Here is a 26,651-nt window from a genome sequence, read left to right as displayed (position 1 = left end):
GAAAAGACAATGCCAGGTTCCACGGCTCCAAAAGAAATGGGCCACGCTTTTGTTTGGGACTAATGCAGCAGGAGATTACAGATTAAAACCATCGCTAACAATATCTCCCTTTGAGGATTGGTTCAAATGCTGCTTCATTCCTGAGGTTGAAAAATATTGTAAAGACAATGACGTTCTTTTCAAGATTTTGCTTCTATTAGATAATGCTTCTGGACATCCTACGCATCTAGATGATTTCAATTTGAATGTGAGAGTCATATTTCTACTGCCAAACACGACTTCACTCATCCAATCTATGGATCAGGGTGTTATTTCGAATTTAAAAGCATACTGTTTATGCACAATGTTTGCTCAGGCATTGTCTGCAGTAGACGATGAGAAAAATTTTATGTTAAGCGACTTTTAGAAATCTTACGATATTTACCACGCCATCTTAAACATTAATAAGTCCTGGGTGGAAATTACTAAAAGTTGTTTAAATGGCACATGGGAGAAAATATGCCCACGGCACATAAAAGGCTTCAAAGGATTTGAAAAAGATGAATCATGTGAAGAGGTTACCAATAAGATTGTAAAGGCTGCAAAGCTACTTCAGTTGGAGATTGATATCAAAGACGTGGAGGAGTTAATAGAGGAAGAAGAGAAGGAATTATCTAACAAAGAACTTATTAACTTGCAGGCAGTGATAGCAAAAGAAGAAAATGCTGACAAAGTTCAAGATGAACCAAATGAGGAGCCGAGATGGTTCATCACCAGAGAGATGGCAATGGCATTTCATGAAATTGCATCGGTAATGGCGGGGTTTGGGAAGGTGGATCCTGACAGCAAACGATTCTTAAAAGTTAACAGAGGGGTGAATGATATGCTTGTTTGCTACAAAGAAATCTACGATAAAAAGAAAAAAGCCACCGTCCAGTCATCCATTAATATGTTCTTTTGTAAGGTTAAGCGCCCTTCTAAATCTCCACAGCCCTCAACCTCTGGAGCGGTGTACTTATCAGCTGAACACGTCGATTCGGCAAAGATGCTCGAGCGGTAAAACTTACTGACGTTATGCCTGTCTCCTCTCTTTTTTTTGTAATTTTATAATTTTGAAATTTTTTTTAAATTGCACTCTCTTCTAATTTTTCCAGCGCATGAGATAAAAAATTGAATAAATACAATAAATAATTCTATTTACACATTTGTCGAACATTTATTTTTTGATTCAATAAATTCAGCGAGCACAGTTGTGACTGCTGCACAAGCATGGGGGAAATTCCAACTTACGTAGCGTTCCGTGAAAAGCAACCTTTACATAAGTCGGGGAGTTCCTGTATATAATGTTTGAAAGAACAAGTTCTCTAAATGTTGAGTGTCCAAAACTCAAGTGCTGCCTGTATTTGAAATGCCATGATAAAATGAAAGTAATGTGTTGTTAAGTTTATAATATTTAGATAGCACTCTGAGTGCTGATCAACTGATTAATATTATACTTTACTGTCCATGGTAGTGATTTCTCCTTGAGAGTATACAGTACCAATGGATGAAACTCTGACACTTCAACTAGAGCAGTGCCTTACTTTGTGAAAATAAGTTATAACCCCAGTGGAAAAAAGGGGGGAAAAAGAAATAGATATGGTTAGACTATAAATCCAAGAAAGCGACAAGTAACCCCTCCCTGTGAGTTTTTATATATCTCACAGTGCACTTAAAAATAAATGCAATGTTACCAATGCTCACATTCCAAAAAATAAACTAAAAAATGTTAAAGTTAACATAAGAGTATATTTGACATATAACTAAATCTAAATATGAAAGATAGCAGTTACTGTGGGCATAACAGCATAGTTAAGTAGCAGTGCTAATTATCTTACACTCCTATAATGAGATTTAATGTTGGAGGGGAGTTGAGGTAATATTATGTTGGAATGGACAGAAATTAAAATAGAAAACCCAATATGCGCAATGATCAGTTGTTGGTTGTAGCTACTTCCTGCCTGTATGTTTAAAATTATATTTATAAACTCAGTTAACACTGGTATTCTCTGATAATCTAATAGCAAATTTTTTTATGTACCTTTCTTTCTGTTTGGAAGGTGCACATGCACCCTTACAGTCCCCTCCTTCCCTGTTGTGGCAATGATTAAGATTATTATATACTGTATTTGTAACAAAAATTAGGATCCATATCATTGTTATAGGAGTGAAATGGTGTTTTTTTTTTTTTTTTTTTTTTTTTTTTTTTGTATCTTCACGTTCAATTATACTCCTTGTTACCTTTTGCCTCCTTTGTTCTTAGTTTTAGAAGTAATTTTTAAACTGTGTAGTTAATGTAATTATCTTAATGTGTAAAGTTGACAAACTCAATCTTAACCATGTTAAGACATTTCATTATTTTCAAACGAATCACCAAAAGGCATCATCTGCCAGTTATTTGAAAGATGGAGTATTATTCAGAGATAATGAAATTATAAAATAGCTAATGCTATTTTGACCTTCAAAATGAAAAGTTGGACAACTTTCTTGTCCTAGCTAGTATGATTCAACATATCTAGTTAATGCAATGGTTGTATGCCTTCTTTACTACTATTTTTCAGAGAATTAACATTATAGACTACATACCATCCAATGAGGGACATGTAAGTTCTAAAACAGGCTTCATAGTAGTATTTCATCTTCTGAAATAAAATGGCAAGCATCAGACATCATTCACTTTTGTAATACTTATATCTGTAGCTTAGATAGTTAAGCATAATTCATATAATGTATTTCTAAATCTTTACTATAATAATAATAATAATACATGTGGAACACTAATAGTCTGATGTTTTATCTATAGGGTTGATGAAATAAATAATTTAGAATATCGCAGAGTGCAAGTTGTAGGAAGATTTGATCACTCCAATGAAATCTATATCACTCCCCGTTCCATAAAGAAGTCAGAAAGTAGTAGTGATGGTGGTGGTTTGATATCTTCAAGCCAGAGTGGAAGTCTTGTAATCACACCCTTCATTCTTTCAGATAGAGAGTAAGTGTTTACTTATCTGATCTGATGAAAGTCACTTTTTAACTATATATATATACAGGGTGTTTCAGTTAAACGTTTCAGAACTTCTAAGAGGGGTAGAGTACATCCTGACAACTCGAAATCATATAGCAATGTGGGGTCGGAAATGCTTTCCTGAAGCGGTGTTGTAAACAGAAGCACCATAAAGAAAAGAGACCGTAAGTGAGAAATCGTTTTAATAATACATGAAAAGAAGCAAAAGGTACATGGATTAAAGTAAGTGTTCGAAGTTTCTTCCACGGGCTACAATGCACGCCTCACATCTCCGACGCATGGACATCCGAACATTCTGGAATACTCCAGGCGAATTTCGAATTTCTTTGGCAGCTACTGCGATTCTTGCAACCAGTTCCTCAGCATTGTCAACAGGGGTGTCATAAACTAGCGATTTCATATGACCCCAGAAATAAAAATGAAGACATGATAGGTCGGGTGACCGAGCAGGCCAACCCACGGGACCACCACGTCCGATCCACTGTTGACCAAATGTGACATCCAGGTAGTTATGAACATCTCCGCTATAATGGGCAGGGGCTCCATCGTGTTGGAACCACGTTGTCTGTTGCGTCGATGCAGAAATCTGTTCATCTCTCAAAAGTTGTGGCAATACTTGCTGCAGAAAGATCAAGTAGATAGGTCCGGTTAGACGACACGGTAACAGGTAAGGTCCGATGAGGTGATCTCCCATAATACCGGCCCATACATTGACCGAAAATCGAATCTGTGCTGCACGATGTCGTATTGCATGCGGGTTCTCGACCGCCCAGATATGGTCGTTATGCGTGTTGAAAATTCCTTCCCTTGTGAAGGAATTTTCACGGTCATATGAAATCGCTAGTTTATGACACCCCTGTTGACAATGCTGAGGAGCTGGTTGCAAGAATCGCAGTAGCTGCCGAAGAAATTCGAAATTCGCCTGGAGTATTCCAGAATGTTCGGATGTCCATGCGTCGGAGATGTGAGGCGTGCATTGTAGCCCGTGGAAGAAACTTCGAACACTTACTTTAATCCATGTACCTTTTGCTTCTTTTCATGTATTATTAAAACGATTTCTCACTTACGGTCTCTTTTCTTTATGGTGCTTCTGTGTACAACACCGCTTCAGGAAAGCATTTCCGACCCCACATTGCTATATGATTTCGAGTTGTCAGGATGTACCCTACCCCTCTTAGAAGTTCTGAAACGTTTAACTGAAACACCCTGTATGTTTTATTGCTTATTATGAAATTTAGATTTATTTGTGTGACATTTATTATTTTCGAGGTTCACTAGAACCACTAGTGGGCAAGCATTGTGAATTTTGTACATCAAAAACAAAAAAAAAAATTTAATTTAAATATAATAGACATCACTGTGAATTTTAGTGTTCCTAAAAGTGTAGTGTTCAGTTTCAGTCTGCATCATCATCTTGTTGGTTTTTCATAGAGTTTTGGTCTTGGCTTTGCTTTTGCTCTCTTTGTGTCAGAGTGAGGTAGTTGAGAAATAATTTTTAATATTTTCGATAATAAAACTGTTGTTACTAAAAAATATTATTTGTTCTTATTATCCAAAATAACAAGAGTATATAAACCCTGGCTTGTGGGCCAAGCTTGCCATTTAAACAGGTTTACCCAGCCCTATGTTAATTTTAAAAAATATAACAAAAACTTATTTTTAAAATGAAATTTTCCTATTATTATTAATATTAAATTAATAATAATAATAAAATTTCCTGTTTATTATTATTATTATTTTTTTTTTTTTAATTGGTAGGGTGAATGGTGTTTTAAAGAACTGTGAGAAGGTGTTTGGGTTCCTTGCACTTTTTTGTGGAAAACCATTGATAAAAATATACTATATTATAAATCAGCAGAATCTGTGTGGAAAAGGCCTTGGGTTTTACCGAAAAATGAAAATATTAACGCAAGCATAAATTTTATAAAATCAAGAGGGCCCCTGTTCAAACATTTACTTGAACAGGGGCCCTCAAAGTAAAATACGAATGGCTCATATATGGGATCCAGTCATCTTTCACATACTGTTTTGAGAAGTTGTCATTAGTTTTGAAGTGAATTTTTTAAAAGTGATTTTTTCCTAACTTTTATTATAACTCTCTTCCCACCAGTACTAATGGCCTGCAGCAAACATGGTAACTTTCTACTCGGCTCAGTGCCAAAAAACATTTGTGCACCCCTGCAGTATAGTGTCGGAATAAAGAATAAAATTATAAAGTGCATAGTTTTAAATATTTCTTACCTTTCATTTCAAAAAAAAAGCTATATGGTATATGTAATACACATATAAATAAGAATAAGAGTTAAAATAAAATAATGCCAGCAGTATGGTAAGACAAGAGCGAAAAAGCTTCCGGTTGTATATGTAATACACCATACACATTATACCAAGTATACCATTTTAGATGAAAATGCTGGCATGATTCCTGAGTCTCTGGAAGAAATTGAATGTTTCTGCAAGAAAAAAAAATACTTACAGTGGTATAGAAAACTCTTGTGAGCTTCCAGTATAAAATTCAATTTTGGGCCTCTGTTGTTAATTTCATGTGGGAATGTCAGGGGCATTTGGGAGGCTTGTCCCTCTCCCTGTCCCCCCCCCCCCGTGTGATATACCATTTTTTGCTACAAAGATTTTCACTGAAATTTTCAGCATTCATGGACAGATTCAGTGTAGCTGTGTTTTCTGATTTCTTCTTAGTATCACCAGACCAAATGGAATAAAACATGCAGTTAGAACTAATTGAATTTCCAGATTCAGATTTTCTTCAATTGAAATTTAAACCAGAAAATTTACTATCATTTTACATTAATATTGCACCTGCTGTGCTATATTTACCCAAATATTCTGGATAATTTCCTATTCTGCATAAGTATTTTTGACAGCATATAATTATGCAAATAAGGATGATTGCCTCTATAGCTGATACTATCAAGGCAAGTTAGGTGGGTGGGAAAACTGCTAGCTTGGGGGGATTAACAGTAACTGTAGGTAGAGGTGGAAATGATTCTTGCACTGCTTCAATTAGAATGAACAGCAACCTGGAGCACAAGTTGCTGGGGGTCATGAAACAAGTAAATACATGGGCTGTGTTAGAGTAACAAAGAGTAAGAACAGGTGCATGTATACTTGCATTTACACCAATGCTAGGAGTATAGTAAATAAATTTGAAGTGCTGGTCAAGACATCAAAGGCAGAGTTGGTATATGAGAGATGTGCTGTCATACAGATATTAGGAATGCAGAATTGAAATTTGGGGAGTACAATGTGTACAGAAAGGACAGACAGGATAGGAAATTGGGGAAAGGTTATGCTGTTAGTTAAGAAGCACATAAAATCTAAGGAAGTGCATCCAGTCGATGTGGGTGGACAGTGCAATGCTGAGTCAGTTTGGTGTAACATAAGCACTGGGAAAGAAAATGAGGGTAGGAGTTTGCTATAGGCCTAATGGCTCTGATGAGTAACAATGAACAATTATATAGAAAAATAGAGTGGGCCAGTAAATCAGAATGTCTTGTAATGGGGGATTTTAACTTTCCAGATATTGACTGGAACTTGGGAGGTTGGTCACCTGCACACTAGCAAGGCTTTTGTGGATTTATTGGATAATTATTTTTTACAGCAGCATGTTAGAGGGGCAACCAGAGAGAGTAACACCTTTGATCTGATTATCAGCAGTGATTATTCATGCATTAAGAATTTACAGATAAAGGAACCACTAGGTGACAGTGATCACAGTGTGCTGATGTGGGATTTACTTAAAGGTACAACTACCATCAGGGGTTAAAGGAAGGATTTTTGCTTTCATAAAGGTGACTACAGTGATTTTCAAGAGATTTTTTTTAAATTCTATACAGTGGGACCAACTGATGATGTTACCAACAGCAAATTCTAAATGGGAAGTAATCATGGAAGCTACTAGGCTTTTCATACCGATTAAGAAATATTGTTCAGGGTTTAGGCCTAAATGGATGTCACATGAACTAATGCGACAGATGGCAGAGAAGAAAAATTAATGGTATGCATATAAATTATCAGGTGACACAGAAGCCTATGGTAGATATAAGTTAGTCTGTAATCAAGTCACAAAAGAGGTTAGGCAAGCGAAGGCAGATTACGAGAAATCTTTGGCAAAGGATGCAAAGATTTCTTTACTTATTCATCCCCTTCCTTTTATAGTTTATATAAATAAACTATAAAAGGAAGGGGATGAATCAATGGTTTGACTGTAGATGATCATTCTCAGATAGCTGCCAAACTAAATGAGTTATTCAAGGAGGGGAGTGCCAGACGTTTATTAAACTAACAGGTAGTTAAATGATTTTGTAATAATTGAGAGAAAATTGGAGGAGAAATTGTTGAAATTTAACATAAGAAAGGCACCGGGAATAGACGGGATCTATCCAGTTATATTAAAGGAGGTGGCAAAGGAAGTAAGCAAACCCTTAGCCATAATTATGAGAGCATCCTTGGACTCAGGGGAAGTCCCCACTGACTGGGATGTGCAAATGTGTTTCCGATTCACAAAAGGGGATCAAAGCATGACACGAGTAATTACAGGCCTGTTAGTTTGACTTCTGTCCCAGGAAAAATAATGGAGTCACTGGTTAAAGAAGCATTGCAGGATCATCTAGACAAGACTGCAGTAATAATTCAGACACAGCATGGGTTTGTTAAGGGGAAGTGTTGTCTGACCAATTTGATTGGATACTATGATTTCGTCACAAAGGAGCCGGATGCAAAAAATAATTTTGATATCATATATTTGGATTTCAGGAAAGCTTTTGATACTATTGCACATGGAAGACTACTGTACATATTGGAGCATTATGGCATTAAGGGCAAGTTGCTACAATGAATAAAAGGATATATACAGTGGGAGAAGACAGAGAGTGGTAATCAGTGGACACAGCTCTTCATGGACTAATGTTATTAGTGGTGTCCATCGGGGTTCAGTGTTGGGCCCATTGTTTTGTATATTTATCAATGATATTGATGAAGGTATATCAAGCTTAATGTCAAAGTTTGCAGATGATACAAAGGTTTGCAAGGTTGTTAATAACAGTACTGACAGTATGCTGCTGCAACAGGATCTGGAAAAGTTGGGCAGATGGGCTGAGAAGTGGCAATTGAAGTTTAACATTGACAAATGAAAAGTACTGCATATGGGTAGCAGTAACCCCAGAGTAATATACCAACAGGGTGGTGTTACACTCAGGGTAGTGGAAAATGAAAGAGACCTGGGGGTAATTGTGCAGTCAGATATGAAGTTTTCTGAGCAGTGCAGACAGACTGCCAGACCAGGTCATGGGGTTTTGCCAATGATATACACGAATTTTGCAAGCAGGGATGAGGAGGTGATTATTCCCTTGTATAAGGCAATGGTCAGGCCACACCTTGAGTACTGCATGCCTACCAGTGTTAATTTTGCTAATTTGTTTAGTTGCTAATGTTTGAATAAAGGGAAAAAAGTTCATTATCTTATATGCACCTATTCATAAACTTATGTCTTGATTGATTGATTGATTTAGAGATTTCTTAGGCGCATCGGCAAATATGGCCATAGTGCACCAACTCATGTCTTGTTTTATACCTGTTGTCATAATGAGTAGTGTTTTATAATTTCTGTGCTTTGTGAAAAAAAAAAGACCATTTCAGTTCCTTGCAGAATTTTTTGAAAGAAAACAGACTTCTATTTTCTTCAAGCAGTCTTAATTATATGATGCAAGGAAGCAGGATTTTTTCCTGCAGCTGCCAAAAAATAAAATAAATGAAATAAAAAAAACTTTATCATTTTTAACTGCCACACTACAAAATGTTTCTATCCAATTCTGCTTTTAACTTTTCTAAACTGTGCCTCGACAACAGTGGCAGGTAGTTTGTTCTACTGATTTACAACGTGCTGCCAAAAGTAAACTTCATGAGACCCAGCCTTCTGTTATGCCCCAAAATTTTGTATACCCCCTTGTTCTTGTTTCTCCTACCATTTAAAATATATTATGCATTCCCTCCCTCGTTCATTTAGCTGATTCCCTTCCGGGCCTTATATACCTCAATCAGGACCCTTCTAAATGTTTAATTGCTAAAATTTGTGGTCCACACATTCTGATCTGTTCTTTTCATATGGATATGCACCCCTCATCAATGCCTTCTTTCAGCCTTTTCTAGAATCTTTGTTTTTCTTCAAGTGGGACCTCCAGACATAAACACAGTATTCTAAATGCAGTCTCACTATCATCTTATGTAAAGGAACAATAACATCCTACTTGTGAAGATTCTGTGTATTATAGACAGACACCATGTACCTTTCCTGGCCACCTGTTTATATTACACAGAAAATTTCATGTTTGACTGAATCTTTAACCCCTGAATCTTTTTTTGTCTTCAACCACTTTTAACTCTTTCCCTCCTAGCATGTAGGTAATTCCTGGATTTCTGTTCCCTAATTGCAAAACCTTATATTTAGAAGCATTAAGCTTCAGATGCATTTTTCAGACCATTTCTGTTAAATCATCAAAAAAATTTTGACACTTCCCATGTATTCCCTCGTTAATATCATTAAGGAAGATAACAAGCATAATTGGCCCCAACACTAATCATCCCTGAGGGACTACACTTGCTACACTGATCCAACTCAAGATATATTAATTTATAGGAAACTTTCTATCTCCTAAGAGGAAGAGGAAGAGAAAGGAGGACTTTCTGCCCTCCCTTTCTCTTCCCCTTGATTGAATGAAGGATCTGGCCATTAATTCAGATTTTCTCAGTTTATATAATAGCCTTTCATGGGGAATTTTATTAAAAACTTTTCTAAAGTCAAACTTTTCTAAATAATGTCAAAGTTGTTTCTTTGTTTTATGACTTCATCATAATAATTAACTAGACTACTTTGGCAAAGTTTCCCCTTCACAAACCTGTGTGATTCATTATGGACACTGTTCCTATTGAGATGGTCTTATATTGTATCCTTCACCACAGCTTCCATGCCACTGAAATCAAACTCACTAGTCTATAGTTGCCTGTCACATCTTACATTATGAGTTGGGGAGATGTTAGCACTTCTCCAGTCCAGGAGGATCATCCTTGAGTTTAATGATGGTCTCATTAGACTCACTCAACTTCAGTCGCTTTTTTTTCTGTATACACTTTTGTATACTCTTCTCAGAGATTTACTCTTTCTATATTTAACTCTCTTTGCTAGTGATTTCTCATACTCAGCTTTTGCCTGTCTTATCCCATCAGTGGTTTTATTATATATTCATAATACATAATAAAAGGCTTAACTATCCCATGCTTTTTAGATTCATTAGTATACCTGGGGGGGGGGGGGTGAAAGGGTTTTAGCCTAGTATAGATCATAAAGGTTTTTAATGGCTGAAAGACAGTATTGCCAATCTGTGCTGTGATGTTTGTTGCGTGTTCACCGAATTTCATGTCTGTAACTATATTCTTCTCCTTTATAGAGAGCATTGAAGTGTGGAAGGTGAATGAAGATGGTAACTGTTGAGAGAATCATGCTCCATGCGGTCATTGAGTACCTTCATTTAAAGGGAATGTTGCTGAAAGAAATTCATGAGGACATGCAGCAAACATTAGGGGAATCTTGTCCTTCGTGTGCCATGGTCAAAAACTGGGTTGCAGAATTGAAGCACAGATGAGACAGTGTTGAAATTGTGCCCTGAAGTAGGAGGCGTGTTACCATGGCAACACCTGAAATGTAGGCCATTCATGACCTGATCATGCAAGACTGCAGAATAATATTGAAGCATGTTCAGACAACATTAGCATCTCCCATGAGTGAGTTTACGATATGTGGGGAATGTTTTAGGAATGAAGAAGGTTTCGTCGAGGTGGGTCCCTAAACTGAATGCAGATCAGAAGCAGGAAAGAGTGAGGTTTTATCAGATTGTGCAGCATTTTGAAGATAATGAAGCTGAGTTTTGGAGGCAGTATGTCACCCCTCTTCTTCCCCCTCCTAAAAAGTTTTGAGTATAGCAGTTTGCAAAGAAAATCATGGCATCCATCTTCTGGGATACAGGAGGAGTGAACATAGTTGATTTCCTTGAATGAGGTGCCACAATAAATGCCAAGTACTATTCTAACATATGACATTTCCATGAGGAATTAAAGCTCGAGAGGCACAGTAAATTAGCAAAGCAGTCATCTTGTATCAAGAGAGTGCTCCAACTTGCACACACAGTATTTATGACTGTCAACACTGCGTGACCATGGGTTTGACCTATTATAGCATCTACCCTACTTGACTGATTTCTTTCCATCAGACTATTTTCTATTTCCAAATCCCCAAAAGGACTTGAAAGGATAGAAATTTGACAGTGACAATGCTATGATGGATGCAATCCACAACTAGTTGAGTCAAAATCTTCTGAATTTTATTTGAGCGGGTTACGAAAGCAAGTTAGGGAATGATCATGCCAGAAAGCATGTCGACTTAAGGCAACTGTGTTGAAAAATAAATGGATTTGCACAACTTTCCTTCTATGAGAGGCTAGAAACATTCAATCTCCCCTCATATATGCATCAAGCACTTATTGTCTTCACCATGTCCATCCATCTGCATGTAACAAATTGACTCCCAGTGGATGGATCTTCATCAAATTTTATGTTTGGGCTTTTTTAAAAAAAAAATGTAGAGCTATCCTAAATTTCATTAAAATCAGACTAATAGAAATTTTATAATTATTTCTTTGTCCTTCCATCCACCCACCAGAATTGCAGACACTTTCAAATTCAACCCTATTTCACGGCTTTTTTTCAACATGACCTGTACTTGTTGAGTAATTCCGCCGGTCTCCTACTCTTAATATCATTAGTGCCAACGTGTACAACTATATCACCTTTTGTGCCCTTAAAAGATGATATTCGCTCTACAACGTCATCAACCTTTGCCCCTGTCAGACATACCCTGGTCCTGTTCCACCTATCCTTTTTACAAAGGATGTTCCCCGTTTTTTTTTTTTTTTTTTTTTGGCTGATGCTGCATAAGCTCCTACACTTGCTTTCTTGCATCATGTGCCACCACTACTACTACTACTACTACTACTACTTTGAGTGTATGGACTTTCATGAAATTTTATATGTCACTCCTTTGGAAAGATTTGTCAAGCCATCCCAAATTTCATCAAAATCAGACCAATAGAAATCTGGCTATGATATCTTTTTTTTTTCACCATCCTCATGTAATAACTTGACTCCCTATTGATGGGTCTTCATGAAATTTTATATCTGGACCTTCCTACAAGGATTTGTCAACCCTTCCAAATTCATTACAAAAGGAATAATAGAAATCTGGCAATTATTTATAATTTTTTTCATATATATATATATATATATATCACATAGACCATCCATATATCGTATATCCATGTGCTAATTGAAGCGGCGCCTCCATAGCCAGGTGGACAGGAGCAGCAGTGCGTAGCACACGCTTCTTGATTAGACCGGGGTTCGAGCCCGTGACCACCAAATACGGAGGATGCGGAAAGGTCAGGAAATGACCATCGCATATCCCCGGAGCAATATGGCCTTAGTTGCTAATGCTCCTAAAAACCAAATCACAACAACAACAGCTAATTGAAGGAATGAATGGGCAATGTGGCAAATGTAAGCTTTTTTTTTTTTTTTTTTGTTATAAATTACAAATTATTACTATTTTCTATTCTAATGTGTCTGAAATGTAATGCACTGCATAAATAGACTAACTTGTTTCTTTTCTCTTAACCTCTCTGGTCATCTTTCTTTTTTTACTTGGGCATTTTCAGAACTTCTCTATTTTATTTATGCTGAACAGTGAGTTTTCCTAAGCAAGAATGTAATGATACAGTTTTTGTATCATGGAACAGGGAGTCATATGCAGTTATATGTTTGTATTGAAGGAAACATTTGAAGATTATAGGGGGGGGGGTTGTTAATAATTATTCTGACAGTGAGTGGGATACAAGAGGAGAAAAGGCAATGAACAGTATTAAAATTTATTGAGCTGCATGTTTAATGAAGTAAAGCCGAGTAATAGTAAATGCTTGAAAAAAGCTATAACACGAGATGTTTTTATTGCTTTAGATGGAACTGAAGGTGAAAGTTTCAAAATGAGTTGCATAATAGTGGTGAAAAGGACATTAATTTAGGGTAATGTAAGAATGTGGCTAAAAGAAGATGACTGTGTAACACAGTAGAAACAGCAACAATATTTCAAAGGGAAATCTGTAGTTGAAGCAGGATGTGAAAGAGAAGAAAAGGTTAAATTAAATGAAGACAGAAGCAGACTCAGTATTTTTATTAAATTTACTAATTCTGTGGAGGAATTCAAAAAATAATTTTTACACTGAGAGAAATGAAGAATGATATCATGAAAAAATAGCAATACAGTAGGACTTCTACTTGATTGAAATTTCTGAATCTGTTCAGAAGAGAATATATAATTGGGAAGTAATTGCCTACATATGAAATTTGTAGTTATTAACATTTAACACATTAAAATTTATTGTTTAATAATCATAATATTTGTGTTCTGTTTGATTCAAACCTTTTGCATACCATTTTATTTTGAATATAATAATTTTATTAAAGAATTAATTTTTCTTTTCATCATAATTGCATCCTAATATCACTGCATTAAAATATCATACTTGATTATGAATAAATTAGCATGCTTTTAGGAAATACAACTCGAAAATATTTGTATATAGTTATATTCTGTAATTCAGACTTTTCACGAATCTTGACTACCATTCCCCCACTTCCTTTTTTTTTAGCTTTTAAGGTATACTTTTATCACTCTTATTGTGCAGATTTAAAATCAGATTTGTATTGCTAGAAATATATTAAGATATCATTAACGTAATGATATATTAAGAATATATCATTACGTTATTCCCAAAGTGAGGGAACCTCTGTCTTAATTAGATAGAAATCAGAGTGCACCTTTTTGTGTAAAGTCATTTAATTAGGATATAAGCCTTCCATCCATAAATAGTTATTTAACTTTGTATAATTTGCAAAAGAGCATAGAGTGTATACTCTGTGCTGGAAATTCACAAGGGATTGAACTGGGTGGAGATTAAAATAATGTCCAGTAGCAATTTAGATAATCTGGGAATTAGGTTAATCCCAAAAGTTAGTTATGTATTGTTACTATATTTTGGTTTTACAGGGGATGTGATGGAAATGAATAACTAATGAAAGTCTGATAACTAATACAAAAATAAAATTAAATCAAATAAAAGACAACTTATTTAAAATAGAATAAAATTAAATAAAAAGTAGAATAATAAATTTACAAAATAATATAAAAAGTAATGCATAAAAATAAATATAAAACAATTAATAAATGAAATATCTTTAAAAAGTAACATAAAATTAATTAATATACCATAATAAATGTGAGATATAAAGTATTATGAAATCTTACTTGAATGGGTTGAGCACGCTGAATTCTGATGGGATTCTTCCACTTGTTCAAATTACGATTTAAACTATGATTCTTCCACTTGCTCAATTTCAATTTATGCCCCCTAAGGGGGCATAAATTGAAATTGAGGAAGGACAGATGTAGAATAGATGTGCTGAAATTTGCCTTTAGCTAGTGGGTAGTTAATTGCTGGAACAAACTTCCATCTGTTGTGGAAGTTGATAGGTTACTATTTGACAAATGTCTAGAGGGGATTGTTTTGTAATTTTTTTTTTTTTTTTTGGCTGATGCTGCATAAGCTCATACGCTTGCTTTCTTGTATCACATGCCACTACTACTACTACTACTTCATGACAGGGTGCTTTTTTTTAGTTATGGTTAATTGGCTGTTACCTATTTTGGCTGCTTGAATTTCTGTTATTATCAGGTTATGACTGGCCATTCTTTCTTTTGTAGCTGAGAGGATACCATGTTGTGTTCTCTCCATTTCAAAATTACCTTTTTTTTTTTTTCTGTTTTCCTCTATGCTGTTGGATTGTTCATTCACCTGCTCCATGGAGCAGGTGATTTAATGTGAATTGTTATCTTGTGAAGGCTGCTGATGTTAGGGATCTCTTTCAGAGAATTTTTGTTTGGATCCTGAGCTATTTACATGCTTTCTAGCAATTTGTCTTTAAAATTTTAGTAAATTGAAAATACTGGATCAAGGTTATTGCCACCTTCTAGAATGTTTCAGAAAAATTAAATTTGATAGTAAAACTTGGGTTTAAACTCTTCATTTAAAATACTTCTAAAATTACACAGACAGAGTGGTGACTATAAAAACAAGCCTTTTCAACCTTTTCTGTTTAATTCAATGAATGCATCCTGTTAGCAAGAATCAATGTAAATAAATTCACTAAGGGCATATTAATATTGAAGGTATGCACAAATTATAGAGATAACACACTTTGCTGTATTGCAACTTTTTAATTTACAATTTACAATTATAATTTTAAGTGAGTGTCATATGTTTAAGGTAGTGTTTCTTGCTCCTCTTTAGTAGCCTTATTATTTAATAAATTAATAAAAAGTTTATATGATTGAAGTTGGTGGCCACTGACTCAGAGATTGCAGGCAGAAAGTTAGTCCTAAAATCCTGTATATTGCAGTTACATTATTCTTTGCATGAAGTTAGAGGAATAAATCTTTGGGTTGAAAATTTTCTGATATTAAGTATTGACCAGAGTCAGTACAAAAGACAGGGAATTGAGCAGTCACCCCATGCTCCACATTATGTAAAACCCCATGCAATGCAGTTGGTATTAATCCAAAAAAAATTTGTTTTCCTCAAATGCACTACTCAAAGTTAAAAATGAAAAGCAGTAATTATTGCCTCAAGTATGTGTAAATTGCTGAGGGAAAAATATACTATTTCCCTTCAATTAATACAGCGCCTCCATAGCCAGGTGGGAAGGCGCAGCAGTGCGTAGCACACGCTTCTTGATTAGACCGGGGTTCGAGCCCGTCCCCATCAAATACGGAGGATGCGGAAAAGTCAGGGAATGACCACCGCATTTCCCGGAGCAATATGGCCTTAGTTGCTAATGCTCCTAAAAACCAAATAACTAACTAACTAATCCTTCAATTAATACTGAGCATGTTGTTTTCTTTGAGTAGGTCGTCAAAAACGATTTACAGCACTATTATCTACACCCTGATTAATGCATATACTGTTTTATTTTTCCATTTATAAGTTTCCATAGTTATGTATAGGGTTACTCAAGTAAAACAAATTTAGGTTTTGGAAAATTATAAATAGTAAGTATTAGATTATAAAAATATAAATCAGAGATTTCTTCACTAATCAGTATATTTTTTCTTCAGAAATTTATTTTGGCTGATGAGGAAAATACCTTTTCTGTTAGGCATTGTGCCAACATCCAGCATGCCTTATGTTTTCAGGGTATATCTTTAAAACAGTTTTTGCAGGCTGTCCACTAGATAATTCACCACACTAAACCCTTTAGTAACTCTCTGAGAGGCATCCAGATCAGCTAACATATAATCCCATTGCCTCTACTTTGCCACTTAGTGAATGGAGGGAATCCAAGTAGTGTGTATGGGGAAAGAAAGCACTGTTATAACTTGATATACTTCTAGTATTCCATCTCTAAAAAATTCTCATGTGAATGTAGAGCAAAAGCTTGTTACAACCTGAACTAGATCATCAAGTTATGCCATTCATATCTAGTGAGCCAATGTGATTTATCTCTTTCTGTGTAGAGGCAACATAAGAAAAGATTCTTTGCTATCTTTCTTTGCATTCTTATTTACTTCTCATAATCTGCCTTGGCTTACCTAACATGCTTAATGACTTGACTGACTAGTTTTTACTAACTGTAGGTTTTTCTCTGTCCTCTGCTACATTATAATCATCTCATGCATTTTTATTCTCTACCACCAGCTTCTGTCATCTATTTAGGTCTAAACCAGTGGTTCCCAAACTTTTTCAGCCCCTGCTCCCTTGGTTCCATAAACTCATCCCTATTGTCGCCTGTAAAAAGCATTATTCAGACTAGTGGTTTCTTACTAGTGGTAAGAAAAATAACACAATACAATTAAATTCAAAATGGTAACAATTAATTGCACATTTATTCAAAATCCAATTAAAACTTTTTTATTTTAATTAATTTAATAAAATTGATGAATTTGATCCAATGATACCAGTTTTTCAAGTCTGACAGTTATTTAGCAAGAGTCTTCGATACCACATTTAGAATTTATTGAACAGTGAAGTAAACCATGGTTTACTTCACTGTTCAATAAATTCTTAATGCTATGGAGGGCTTGATGAAGTGACACCAGTTTCCCAATGTCTAGTTTAAAGTTATTTAGCAGAAATCTTAAATCACCACATTTAATAATCTGGAGCCAATTTTTTGCTTGGAGAGAAGTTGGATCACCACACTAAAATCAGCATAAAATATTTATTTATAACTACTTACCAAACATACACAAACTTTCACCTGCACAGATGTACAGTAACTAATTTTCAGAAAATCAATAGCTATTACTAATAATTGGCTATTTAGTGATGGAAATGCCAGAAATATACTAACTTATAACTGGGAGCTAAATGATTTTGTGATTTTAAAAAAAAAATCTTGTTTATACTCTGGCATGACCACTAAGTCAGAAGAGTTTATAATTATTTTATTTTGGCAGAAGCTAGAGAATGGTTATTAATGAGTACCACTCTTCTTGTACTATGGTTATTAGGGAGTTCCTCAGGGTTCAGTGCTTAAACTTTTTTGTTTTCAGTATTTATTAGTGATATTGATGAAGTCATATCAAATGTAGTGTCAAAGTTTGCAGATGATACAAAGGTTAACAGGGTGGTTAATGATAAAAATCATGGTATGATGATGATTATTGCATCATCATGGTATGATGATGTGAAGGTGTGCAAGATAATACTTAAATAAAATATAAATGCTCAAGGCATAATAGATTGAGTTTAAAATACACTATAAAATAATATATTCGCAATGGTGTATTCACACCATAGCGAACTCATAATAAAAAACTATATAGCGTAAAGGCATCAATTCAATTGTATCTCATGTTGTGACTACCTTCACAATGAGTTACCATGTATTGCACTACCTCGAACACCAGGGTACCTGCCCACCCACCGAGAATAGGCCAACAAACCTTGAAATGGTTCCATCTGGGTGGTGATGCCCACTGAGAATAAGTAACAATAGTCTTCTCTATTAGTAAAGCGTTACTTATTCGAGGTAGTCACAATATGAGATACAATTGAATCAATGCCTTTACACTACTAATGTAGTATTTCATTATGAGTTCACTATGATGTATTCGCACCTATATTTTATAAATATACAGGGTGGCCTTAATTAAAGTATCTCTATTCAGAGCTCTCTGTAGCTCTAAGTAATAAGCGGAATGCCACCAAAATTAGTAAGTAAACTATTCAAGGCATGGAGAGAAGGATCCCGTGAAAAAAAAAAATTTAGTTCCAAAATCTGCCGATAGGGAATAATATGGTGCTGTTCAAAAGGAAAGACATGACAAAGTACCAAAAAATAAATAACTAACACAGACCTTAATGAAATTACAAATTTTTATTTGTGCTCTTTGCAAAAAAAACAGAAAGAAACTGAATCGCACTAAAGTTTTAAATCCAAACTAAAAAATAAGACATCTAAGAGAGTAGAAAATTTGCATAAATCTGAGTTAAATTTTCCCAGCAGCAGAGAGCTATAAAGGCACAACACAAACATCGCAAGCGCATTCTGTAAGTTTACTGTTAGCAATGCGTCTCACTCTGCCTGATTGCGCATTAGTTGTGAAGTTCTTCTACGTTAATGAATGCAATGCAGCAGCAGCTGCTCTGCATGAATTTAGATGCTGTAAGAACTTACGTTAAGATCCTTTATCAGCTGTGGCAGTTAAAAGGATGATTAACAAATTTGAGGAAACTGGGTCCTTTGCTGTTACGCCTAGAAGAGGAAGGAAGCCTGTTTCACCTCAGGTAGCAGAGGAAATTGCATCGACTGATCCATGGATACAGCTGCTGGAACTAGTAGCAGTGCACGGGGAGCAACGAGGCAATTGGATGTTCCATATTCCACTGTGTGGAAAATTCTTCAGAAACTAATCCACTATTATCCATACAAGATCAGTTGCTAGCAGCAGCTGCAAAGATCCTGAAAAATGAATGGCATTTGCTCTAACATTTTTGGCCGGAATGGAAGTGGATGGTGTCTGCCCATGGAACGTTCTTTGGGGAGATGAGGCCCATTTTTATCTCGATGGGACTGTCAACACTCAAAACTACCAAATATGGGCTTCAGAAGCATCGCATGCTATTCAGCAAATCCCATTGCACTCGCCGAAAATCACCGTCTGGTGTGGTGTGACTTCAAATTTCATCCTAGGTCCATACTTTTTCAAGGAATTGCACCCAGCAGGAGCAGCCACCTTTTCCGTTACAGCACAAGGATATCATCACATGCTGAGCAGGCCTGGATGAGACAATTTTTATGCAAGATGGGGCTCCTCCTCATATCGCACGACCAGTACAGCAGCTTCTCCAGCATCAGTTTACTGCAGAAAGAATCATTAGTCATTTGTTTCCCATTGCATGGCCATCATGTTCGCCTGACCTTACACCATGTAATTTTTGGCTGTGGGGTCACCTCAAGGCCATTGCCTATTGAGGAAGTGTCTGTCCCTAACCTGGCTGTCTTAAAGGACAATGTAATGCAGCATGTACGGAACATTACTCCAGAGATGTTGCATTCTGCAGTCAAGCACGCTGTGCATCGAATGCAATTTCTGGTCCAGAATAATAGTAATCACATCGAAAACCAACTCTACCATCAGTGACACTATCCACCATTGGGAGTAAACTGTGAGTGAGTTTGGAGCTGTGAAACCATTTCCTCTGACAGTTTAGTTCAGTTTCTTTCTGTTTTTTTATCTAAGTCTTGCTGAAGTATTGTACTCTGCCCACCTTCATATTATCAGGAAACTTAAACATTAAACTTGAAATATTATTATCTCATTATCAAATGAATATTAGAAACAATAAGAGGCCAATAACAAAATCCTGTGGGACTCACAATCCATGAAGAGCAATAACATTTATAACTATCACTGGTAGTAACTTGCTTAATGGTACATTGATTCAGCGTATGCAAAAATCGTGCATATGGGACTGTATCAAAAGCTGTACTGAAATTTAAGTAAATCATGCCAAAGTTATTCCTTCTGTCCAGTTCTTTACTGACAACCTCACAATAGCTAGATTAGACAGACATGATCTGTCTTTAAACCAGCCATGCTATGACTTATAATTCTGAACATGTCCAGATAATTTGTGTTGCATACTTTTCTAAAGATTCCATAATCTTCCCTGGTGTTGAAGTAAAACTAAAAGGTCTGTAGTTGTTTATTTCACAATAATGAACATGTTTGCACATCTCAATCTATAGCTACCTCACCTGAATCCAAGGATGCTCTCATTATAACAAATAGTTTACTTATATCTTTTGCTGCTTCCTTCAATATAATTAGATAAATTTATCCAGCTGCTCTGCCATGCTCACTTTTAATTGAAATAACTTCACTTCTGGTTCCTTCTGAGTTATCAGAAAATCATTTAACTCCCAATTATATTAACTAGATTACTGGTATCTTCAACTTTAAAAACTTCCTTACACGTAAATGTGGATGCAAAATATTTATTCAGCTTACCATCAGCCAGCTCAGGATTATCAGTACTATTACAGCAGATATCAAGTGGATCAGTATGGTTGATTCCTTTCCTTTTACTGCTAACATGATCAGAGAATTAGGGCTTACAATACCGGTCAAAATCTTAATACCAGTATTTTTAATTTATGAAACCGGGATACCACTATTCAAAAGACAAACATTTTTCTCCATAAATTTTGATGATAATTAGTTGCAATAAAGTATGAAAAAAACAAGTACTGTAATTACTTGAATTCACGTTTATTTAAAACTTTTATTATAATAATAAATATTCTGAAAAAAAAAATATTAAAAACGCAGTTAATCTAAAAACAAAAAAATCGCAAGTGTACCCTGTATGCACGAAAGGTATTTTATGTATAAAACATCTTTGACAACAACACTAAATTTTGAACAGCTAGAACTGAAATCATGAATGATGCAATTTATGCTCACTCCCGCTACTTACTTTACTGAATCAATGTTAGTGATAAATAGGATACACACGCCTGCTGCTTACTCTAGCGATTCAATGTTTGGAAGAGGTTAGGCCAATAGCCTAATTACCCATTTCATTGTAGCCATTTGTTGAATAGTATGATAGCAACAATATGAGTATTTGTATTGTTACAATCATATTATCATGTTGGATCATGTTACTCTTCATGCTTTGTCACAAATTACACATGCAGTCAACAAGATCTGCAAGAAACGACAGTATCCACGCATAATACGCTATCGAATCTATGACTTAGCTCAGGACCTCACTTTACAAGCGCGAGATGGTAATGCTGCACATTCCATTTTGCAATGAGGAAACAGAGATACTGTCAGAGATGAAATATGTCAAGATCTACGACAACAATGAAGAGCTCATACTAGATCTTAAATTGTATGAATCGGACTTAGACATTCGCAAAACGTTTGAAATATGTAAGACGATGTCAAGACAAAAACGGTGACCCTGATGAAACATGCAGTAATGACCTGCATAGCCTTGTAAAGTGACTGTGAGAATAAAAACCCTTTCGAAACTTTTACAATCACGCAAACAGCGAGATGAATGAGGATCTAAAGCTCACCACGCTTAGCCAATTCAAATCAGTTGCAAAGAAAGGCGAAAACTTGATGACCAAAGAGGACTTCTGCAACTCAATGAGAATGGTCAATGACAAACAAAAGATTCTACTCATACATGTAATTTGGAGTCTGTTATCTCCCAATTGCAAACCGATTCAAATATTCTTGACCGGCCCAGCTGCTTGCAGAAAAACGTTTATGATTCGCCTCTTGGTGGAACTATACAACCACTTCAGTAATACAGATGGGTACTGTAATGCCTACATTACAAGTGCTTCAACTGGTAAGGCTGAAGCACATGTAATGTAGTGATCTTGGATGTGCTCAGAGCTGGCATAAACCAGCTCTGAACACATCCAAGATCACTGCCCTCAAGATATCCATTTCTCTGGTTACCAAATGGTTTCTGCCATGGGTTAGCCCAAAACCACCTAAGTGGTATGCCCTGAATCATAAACGTTTTCTTTCACCAGCTGGTTTATGCCAGCTCTAAGCACATCCAGGATCACCTCCCATGATCCTTTGCACGATTGCGTCTCCCGACTCCATTTTTCTTTGTTTTGAAGCAGAAATGACATCATTTTTGCATCGCAAAATTGTGACAAATTGATTGTACTACTGTCCGAAATTTAATAGATGCTGCCAAATATGTTTACACATCAAAAATACATTTTGATACTACAAAGTTTAGTTATGTTTAAGCATCCATACTACCAGTCCGAATAAAGTGAGCTCTTAAGAAACATAAGCAATCAATAGAGTTATCTTTTAAACTGGATCAATTTTGGTACATATTTGATTAGTGGCAGAAAACGCCCTTTCGGTTCTATGCTGGATGATGTATGAGATAGTCGTAAATGCTCTCAGTCCATATTTTCTAGACTTAGAACTTTCTAGGCTTTGAGGAATAGTTAAAAGTATTTCATTAATTGCTGACTCAAGTTTATCTTTTAAAATCTCATTAGAGTCAAGCAATTTCTTATATTGGAAAGAATTTGCGGAATTCTGATGTTCTGTTCCATTTTGAACTTCCAAGGTTGAATTCTGTTCGTCATTTTCTGAAGGAGAAATACGTTTTATTAAGCGAAGTATAATTTTCACTATAGTATCTTGACTGAGTCTGAGAGAGAGCAAAGAGTGGGTATAAGAAATAAAGAAGAAAGCAAAGAGTGGGGATAAAAAATAAAGAAGAAAGCAAAGAGTGGGGATAAGAAATAAAGAAGAAAGCAAAGAGTGCAGATAAGGATTTCTTCACATATATAAATGTAAAGAAGAGAAGAACAAATCAGATCAGTCCCATATGTAATTGCGTGGGATAGTATTAGATACCACAACTTATGCTGCAGATGAACTCAACAGTTACTTTGCATCCATATTTACAGAAGAAAAACCCTTTATGTCAATGATCACATATGGGATTGAAGTGGAAAAATATGTAATTAATGATATTGAAATTTCACATGATTATTTAATGAAAAAACCTTGCGCACCTACAGGCGAGTAAGGCTCCTGGGGTTGATGACATATACCCTATAATCTTAAGGGAGGCAACAAGTGGGTATTGAACCATTAAGGCTAATAATGAAAGCATCACTGGGCTTGGAGAGATTCCATTGTATTGGAAAACTGCCAATGCATTGTCAATACATAAAGGTAGTTCAAGAGTGAAGTGGGAAATTACCAACCAGCCAGTCTAACTTCAGTAGTAGGGAAAATCGTGGAGGCAATGATCAAGGGTGAAATTCAAGATCATTTAGATAGAAATAGAATTCTGAAGGATACACAGCATGGTTTTGTAAAGGGAAAATCATGTTTAACAAATCTGGTTAGCTATTTTGACAGAGTAACTTGTGAGCTGGGAATAATTTCGACATTGTGTATTTAGATTTCAGCAAAGCATATGACTCAGTTCCACATGAGTGGTTACTTTATAAGCTGGAACAGGTTGGAATCACAGGGAAAATCCTTAGATTGATAGCAGGATGGCATCAGGCAGAGGGATAAGATAAATGGTTATTCCTCAGATTGGGACCAGTGTTTTTGATTTTCTTAAATGACATCGATGAAGGGATAGAGGGCATTATGCTAAATATGCAGATGATGTAAAGATCGGTAGATTAGTAGTTAATGATCACTGCCAAGCAGAGCTTCTTCAGAGTGACCTAGATAGACTTCAGGGATGGTCAGAAAACTTGCAGCTTTGATTTAATTCAGAAAAATGCAAGGTCTTACACCTGGGGAAGAGCAATCCCAAAATAACTTTTACATTTGGTGGAGTTGAACTAAAGTGAGTAGTGAAAGGGAGTTACGATACAGTCAGACCTATAGTTCTCCGAGCATTGTGGACAGGTTGCAAGGAAGGTCCATGGTGGCTTATCGATGATTTATTGAACATTTGCTAGTAAAGATAAGGACGTCATAATCCCATTGTATAAGGCTATTGTTACACCACACTTGGAATACTGTGTTCAAGTATGGAGACCACACCTAAAAAAAAAAAAAAAAAGACATCAAGCTTCTTGAAAGGGTCCAAAGGAGTGGTAACTCACCTGATGAGATTGGAAAAAGGAGACCATATGAGGAAATACTTTGAATATGTGGGTTTCACAGCTTGGAAACTAGGCACCTTAGAGGAGTCTTGATTGAGGTATTAAGTCTCTGACCAGAAAAAGTAAAGTGAATGAGCATGGAAATTTTCACAGTTATAAATGATTCTAGAACTAGGAGCCATAAATTAAAGTTATGAGGTGGGGAAGTTTAGACTGGATTGCAGGAAGTTTTATTTTAACCAGCAAGTTATAAATTACTGGAATAAGTTAACCTACATCGGTGGTTAAGGCTGACAGTTTGAGGAAATTCAAAGGTCAGCTGGATAGTTACTTACAGGAGGAGGCAAATGCATAGGTTGTCTGTTTGATTTTCTTTCTTTTTTATTAATTATTTATTTTATTTAATTTTATTATTATTATTTTTTTTTTTTTATTTATTTTTTTTGCTGGTGCAGCATAAGCCTTAGGCTGTTTGTTGTTGTTTTGTTTGTTATTTGATTTTTAGGAGCATTAGCAATTAAGGCCATATTGCTCCGGGGATATGCAGTGGTCATTCCCTGACCTTTCCACATCCTCCATATTTGGTGGTCGCGGTCTCGAACCCCGGTCTAATCAAGAAGCGTGTTCTACACACTGCTGCTCATGCCCACCTGGCTACGGAGGCGCCAAGCTTTAGGCCTTCTTACACCATATATGGCCATTACTAATACTAGATAATTTTCAGTTGTATTGTGTCCCACTTTGCAAATACTGAAGAACCTGTGATAAATGTGTACACCTCTGTGAAGTATGGAGTTTCAATGCTGTATCCAATTCTTTAGCTATTTCAGAATTTTGATTGCCAAGAGTTTAATCATAAATTTTATGTTAGCATCTGCAGTTAAAAGATTTGCTTCTTTGTGGCATAGTGCATCTACTAACTTTATAGGAATTAATGTAGATATAGCTGCAGATAATAAATTAAATTCAGCCTCACAAAAATAAATGCTTGAATCTAAATCAATTAAAGCTTTCAAGCATGGACAATAAACTGTTCCAATGAGCATTGGAATCTAATTGCATGATAATTTATTTGCCAAATTCTGCTGCAGTATACTTTTTTAAATATTTATCATTTTTGGTTGGTGATTATAAAATCACCTTTATATGATTAAATCATAAACAATTATTTTTTTAAATTAGTACTGAGAAACTGGTATTTTTGTATCAATATCGATATTTGAATACTGGGAAAAAATTACCAGGATCCCGGGATCTTAGTTTTGTAAGCCCTACAGAGAACTCCTTACTACTGTTGTTTACACTCTTAGCTAATAGCTTCTCATTATCTGCCTTAGCATGCCTAATTCCCTGAGTAACTTTATTACTAATTTATATTTACTTTAAGATTCATGGTCCACTGATCATTTATAATCATCCCATGCATCCTTCTTGAGATGAATGGCAAAAGAACTGAGGTCAGTTCTTTTGTCATCCATTTTATACCTTGAAGTATACTTTTTTTTTTTGGTATAAAAAACTTAGTGCCTTCTAGAATAACTTCCTTAAATTTCTCCCATCTAACATTTGTGTTTAAATTACTACCTAGTCCCATTTAAAGGAACCGAAAGGGTGGGGGGAAATTATAGTGTCTAAGACATTATAATCTCTCCCTTTGAAAACAAAATCCCTCTCCTTATCTGTGATGGTAGCTATTTATTGAAATAGATCCCACATTAATACACTGATCACTGCTTGTCAGTAGTTTCTTTATATGAAGTTTTTAATATGTCAGACCTTTGCTAATAACCGGGTTGAAATTATTTCCCTTGTGGCATCCCTAAACACGTTGATAGAAGCAATTATCCAGCAGGACAATGCAATATTCAGATAATGTAGTTATCGGGTTTCTTCTTGTTGCTGAAACTGAAAAAGATAGACATGCTGAAATCATATGTGTTACTAATCATATGTGGATAAAATTGTTGATGGGTTTTACAAGTCAGAGGTGGTGAACTAGTTAAAGTTATTGTCAATGATTAGAGTTGAAGTAGATAATCAGTAATGTTGACTGACAAAGCACATAAACAAATTGCCAATGAACTTGTTTGTGGTGATAGTTGGATAAAACAGTCAGTACTTGCTGCAACTTTAGGGATTTCTAAAGAATATGTTCAACATATTCTGTCTAAACTCAAGTACAAAAATATAGATGGATCCTCAAGAGGCTTGCAGAAGAAATGAAAAGACAATGGCTTTCTGTTTATCAACAAATTGTTACCTGTTTTTGAATGTCAAAAGGATGTAT

General features: G+C 35.6%; 1 protein-coding gene across 1 annotated transcript in view; it reads left to right on the top strand.

Moving 5' to 3' along the window:
- Positions 1–26,651, top strand: part of Surf1 (surfeit locus protein 1) — a 115,263-nt gene that overhangs the window by 37,750 nt on the left and 50,862 nt on the right. Inside the window, exon 4 of the mRNA XM_090381071.1 lies at positions 2,822–3,010. Coding sequence (XP_090237197.1) covers positions 2,822–3,010 — 189 coding nt within the window. The remainder of the gene's footprint in view (positions 1–2,821; positions 3,011–26,651) is intronic.

The sequence above is a fragment of the Mastigoproctus giganteus genome, chromosome 9, assembly GCF_048544385.1.
Source record: "Mastigoproctus giganteus isolate SK-2022 chromosome 9, ASM4854438v1, whole genome shotgun sequence".
Classification (NCBI taxonomy): domain Eukaryota; kingdom Metazoa; phylum Arthropoda; class Arachnida; order Uropygi; family Thelyphonidae; genus Mastigoproctus; species Mastigoproctus giganteus.
This window is presented reverse-complemented; position numbering and strand designations above follow the sequence as displayed.